Below are 5,346 nucleotides of genomic sequence, written 5' to 3'. Positions count from 1 at the left end.
TGAGCCACCGCGCCCGGCCCCACTGGCCTTTCGTAACACAGTGACAGCATTCATGCTATAGACAGGTATCTGAAACCCAGGAGAAGGGATAATGTAACAACAGCAACAAGACAGCCACCTTTCCGCTGACTTTGACAGGCACCGCATAATGAGTAAGACATTGTCAGTATCATGATTCATAGCTGTGGTATGGATGGCTACCATATATTGAGGTGCTGGGTTAAGCTCTTATCATCACAACCCTATGAGGGAGAACTCATATTCCCATTTCATAGACAGGAACAGTGAGGCTTGGAAAGGTTAAGAGGCTGGCCCAAGGGTTGGGAGCTGGGGTTCACACCTTGCTACACATGGGCATGGAGCAGTGTCCCCATCAACCCAAAGAAACCCTTTCCATCTGAGCTGCTCCCCCTCCTCCCCACCCAGTCTGCCCTTTGGCAGACTCCAGAGCCATAAACTGCCCCTGGCCTTGGCCTTGGCCATGGGCGTGGCTGTGGGCCAGGTTCCCAGGGGGCTCCAGAGAAGGGCAAACCAGGGACAACGTGGAACTTCTCCCACACAGGCGAGAAATTGTGACTTGTCACTTAGAAGACTCTGTGCCAGCTGACAGGTGGCAGTTGAGGAATTGCGGGGGCCGGGCTGTGGAGGCAGGTGTCTCCAACAATTTGGAGAGGGGGGGGGGTTGGCTTTTAAAGCGATGTGGGTTGGACCCAAAGCCATATAGAATCCTCTCATGCTGGCACAGAGAAACTCACTCTTTTCCAGCTCTGTCTGTAAAAGTCAGGGTATTATTGAGATGGTGTGTGTTTTTTTTGTTGTTGTTTTGTTTTGTTTTTTTTAATTGTTCCATTTCAAATGTTTCAAACCCAGAATGTCATTCTAAAAAGTGATCCTCCTGGTTTAGGGATTAATTTTAAGCAGGGATAACGTTTGGGGGTATGACGGATTTCGGTTACGTATCTGGAATTAACATTTTGGATACAAGTCCATTTGTAAAGAATGAAAGCCCTAACCTAGCTCTCGTTACGTGGCTGTCCCTTCCCCGGGCCACTAAAGCACAGGGCCTGGGTTTCATTTTAAGGATGTGAATTGTCTGGGTCAAGTCCAGCGGTCCTCCACTAGGTGTGATTTCATAGCCCCTCCTGGGGACATCGGGCCCTCCCTGGGGACATTACTGACTGTCACAGCTTGCGGGGATGTGCTCCTGGCATGCAGTGGGTAGAGGCCAGGGATGCTGCTCAGCCCCCTACCCATGCACAGGACATCCCCCACCAGCACAAAGAATTACCTGATCCTGGGCCAGGCAGAGCAGAGGGACAATTCTGGGCCGGTTGGGGTTCCTGGTCACCCCAACCACTGTTCCCTTTCCTTCATGCCACAAGGCTTAAAAACTTGGAAAATGGAAGGCCTGGGGCAGGGGAGACAGGAAGGGGGTTTTAAATCCCACCTAAGGCTCACGCCTGTAATCCCAGCCCTTTGGGAGCTGAGGCAGGCAGATCACCCGAGGTCAGGAGTTCGAGACCATCCTGGCCAACATGGGGAAACCCCGTCTCTACTAAAAACATAAAAATTAGCTGGGCATGATGGTGTGTGCTTGTAATCCCAGCTACTCTGGAAGCTGGAGCAAGAGAATCACTTGAACCCGGGAGGCAGAGGTTGCAGTGAGCCAAGATTGGCACCACTGCATTCCAGCCTGGGGGACAAGAATAAGACTGTCTCAAAAAATAAATAAATAAATAAAAATTAAAATTAAAAAAAAAATAACTAAATCCCACCTAAATGCTTCTATTTCCATTCAGCAAGGAGCTAAAGTAAGGCCACATCCTGGCCTTCTCCATGAGCCCTTCAAGGGACTCTCTTCTTTGGCCACTCAGCCCATTAGGCTGATTCTGTTGATTACTAATAAGTACTCGGCAGCCTCCTCCTCTACGTCTCAGCTACAGGACAGCCACCCATACTGGCCTCTCGCTGAATCCTCACAGCAGCCTACGAGAAGTTCTCACCCTCATGGACAGACACGGAATGGAAGTCCGGGGGCTGCCTGGCCAAGGCCTTAGGAGCCAGGACACGTGGACCCTTCTGCCCAACTGCTCCAAGCCACCCCTCCCAGGGAGCCTCCGACTGCATCCTGTCCCTGGGGCTGGTCCCTGTGTATCCCAACTGGGATGACACAGCCAGTGCACCCAGGGAGAATGAGCTGGGTGGGACACAGAGGCTCCCTGCAGCGAAAGAGGAGTCCCGAGAACGAGAGGGAGCAAAGAGAAACGTCAGGGGCAGAGGGAGAGCAAGGAAAATGGCCTGGAGCCACTTTAAAACGCAAGCTGTTCATGCCTTACACTGCTTTAAAAAGTTTTACACTCAGGAAGTGGGCCCTACGTGACAAAGACTCAGCCTGGGGAGAAGATTCACTACACAGTGTGGCTGACATCTGTCCTAATTCTGCAGTTTTAGCCACTCACGTCTGATAGAATAACAGTAACGGTGACAACACTGCTAAGGACGATCCCCATCCCATTACTGCCTGCGGTGAGGATTCACCACGAACTTGGCGCAGGGCTGACTGCATGGCAAATTTGGTTGGCTTGAGTGATTCTCACAAGAAGCCATGGGGAAGGGGTTATCGCCAGCCCCATTTTGCAGATGTGTAAACTGAGGCTCAGAGCAGTAAAGGGACTTGCCGAGGGTCACATCCTGGGAAGTGGCAGAGCCTGGCCTCCCGCCCACATCTGCCTAAGAAGTCATGAGGCTCTTCCAACCAGGAAGTGAGGACTAGCACAGGGAGGGCAAACCTGCCTCAGTTCCCAGTCTCAGGCCTGGCTCCAGCCACATCACCCTCACCTACTCAGGGTCACCAGATGGAGAACCAGTCTTAGTCAAGACATCGGAAGCCCGGGTGCACAGAAGGGGAAGCTGAGGCTTGGAGTCTGTACCTTGGGTCAGGCCTGTGGCCTCCCCAGCACACGTTGCACCAACCTCATTAGAATACAGTCCCGACGAGTGCTCAAGTCTTTCCAAGTTCAGAAGACGACACTCGCTTCCCAACCCCTTCTAGGGAATCAACCAGGCTTAGCCCAAAACCGCGAGGAAGACTTTTGTTTCTACAACTGTCCGGGATGCCTTCAAAGCCCCAGGAGGTTTATGGGCTTAAGGGTTCTTAGAAAAGGTCCTCACTGCATAACTAAGAATCATGTTTCCCTGCTTAGAATAGAAAGGCAGCCCCCGGCCTGAACTGGATTACTAGCTGCTCTTGAGACGCAAAAGGCTTGGCACAGATACCAGGCTGGTGGAGACGGCCGGTGAGAGCCTCTGCATGTGCTCCCCATGCACCTCTTTGGGATGGTCACAGTCACACGCTGGATTTAAGGGTTACTGTGATCCTCATGTTTCCTTTAGAACTTTGGAGTCATTAAGTAGAGAAGCCACCAGACTTGGTGTCCCGCCATCCTCCACCCCTCTCATTTACAGGTGGCCCACGGGGTTCTTAAATCTGTGATAAGTTCCAACTCCTGGGGAAATTCTCTTTTCCCCACTTGCAAAACAGGGAAGTGAAGCTGCACAGGGTAGACGCTGAGAGGGGCTCTGGGAGTGTCCGCGGCCAGTCAGGGGGCCGCATGGGTGGGCTACCCACCAGGGCCTGCCTAGTCCTCCTCATGCTCAGAAACAGCTATTTTCACCACCACTGTCTTAGGGTGAACCTTCAGGTGAAGTCACTCTCCCACCTCTGCCTAAATGCAGCTCTTTCCACCCTGGGGACGGCCTTCTCTGGGGTCAGGAAGCAGGCCAGGAAAGGAGCCCCAGGGCCCCAGGGTCCTCACCGGGACCCCCAATACCCTAGGCACACTCTGGAGACGGGGCTTCGGGGCTGCAGGAGAGGTTCCTCTTTGCTGTTGCTGTTAGGGCCTCCCCAGGGGAACACTGGACTTGCCTGCGTAGAGTGGCCTTCTGCCTTGGAGACAGAAAGCGCTACTCTGTGAAGAAATCGGGCTTCTAAAACTAACTGTGCTCTCAAACACAGTGCCGTTTGGAATAGCGAAGCACTCCCCCAGGTCCTCGCACGCACTGGTATAAGCCAGAGAGATAATTGAGGCCCAGTCGCAAAGCCCTGAACACACCCGTCTGGGAGTTGCAGAGTGCCTGAGTGTCTGCCATGGGCCCCCACAGGGCCAGAGGCCTGGAGGGCAGCCCTCCAGCCTCTCTGGTGACCCCTGATGGCACTAACACTCCTCAGGCGGACGGCACGCTTGCTCTGCCAGGAAACACTGGGAGTAATGTTCCTCTGCTTTCTCGGCATCTTGCAAGGAAGGAGACAGGAACCCCTGGGAAACCGTGGCAGGGTAGGGTGCAGAACTGTGACTCCAATCTAGATCCACAGGGAAACTCTTCAGGGAGACACCGGGCCAAGGAGGCCACCTGCATACCTGCCTAAAGCTTCTCTCTGGCCTGGGTCCTGTCTCCATGGTATCTCCACCTTCCCCACTATGGGCCGCCCCTCACCAGGCCTCCAAGCTCGGCCATCCCCAGCAGTTCCCAGAGCTGGCTCTCCGCCGTACTCACATGCCCTGCTCGCCGTACTGGTTGTAGAACTCCATGTGGCTGCACGCCTGGATCCAGCCAACTATCCAAGTCTCCTTCTTGGGGATGGGAGGCATGACCACCTGGGCCGAGGCCCGGAAGTGGGGTGTCCGGTAGCGGAGCACCACGCTGGAGGACTCATCGATGCTGGTGGGGACGGGGTCGATGGAGGCTTTCACATCAATCACCGTGATCCCTTCCCGGAAGACTCTGGCTTTACCTCCGATGCTCTGAATACAGCCCATGGCACACAGGAGCGCTCTGATCTCCAGGGAAGGCCAGCAGTCACAGAGAAAACCAGGCATTGAAAGGACGGAGGCTGCAGGACCCAGTGCAGACGGCGCTGCTCTCCAATCTCAACTCTCAAGACCGATATCCATAGGATAGAAAAGTCACTGAGTAGAGGGGGGGTCGCATATATCACTACCTCGGCCTGTTTATAAATAAGGATTCTGCTGCATTTCACGAGCCCTGGGCTCGCTCTTCTTCTCCTCGCAGAGGACAAAAATCACCGATATTCTTTGGGTTAAAAAAAGAAAAGTTTGTAGTTTAATGAATAATTATGTCGTTCTGACATCCGGCCCTTCTGTGCCTCATACGCGGGGACGGCAGCTCGCAGACTCTCCCTCAAGTCTTCGGAGGAAGCAGGCGAGCGCCGGCAGACTCATAAATAAGGAAGGCTCCGTCCCCGTGCGGTCGCGCCACCCTCGCTGCAGAAGCCTGACTTCCTGCCCTCCGGCCTTCCGCACGCGCTCCCTCCGGGCCCCGCACCCG

General features: G+C 54.2%; 1 protein-coding gene across 1 annotated transcript in view; it reads right to left on the bottom strand.

The window, feature by feature from the left end:
• Positions 1–5,265, bottom strand: part of FAM78A (family with sequence similarity 78, member A) — a 24,071-nt gene extending 18,806 nt beyond the window's left edge. Inside the window, exon 1 of the mRNA XM_011971140.1 lies at positions 4,555–5,265. Within this exon, the coding sequence (XP_011826530.1) occupies positions 4,555–4,877 (323 nt within the window). The 5' untranslated portion in view covers positions 4,878–5,265. The remainder of the gene's footprint in view (positions 1–4,554) is intronic.
• Between the last annotated feature and the right edge of the window lie 81 nt (positions 5,266–5,346).

Source organism: Mandrillus leucophaeus, unplaced genomic scaffold (genome assembly GCF_000951045.1).
Source record: "Mandrillus leucophaeus isolate KB7577 unplaced genomic scaffold, Mleu.le_1.0 Scaffold99, whole genome shotgun sequence".
NCBI classification, from domain to species: Eukaryota; Metazoa; Chordata; class Mammalia; order Primates; family Cercopithecidae; genus Mandrillus; species Mandrillus leucophaeus.
This window is presented reverse-complemented; position numbering and strand designations above follow the sequence as displayed.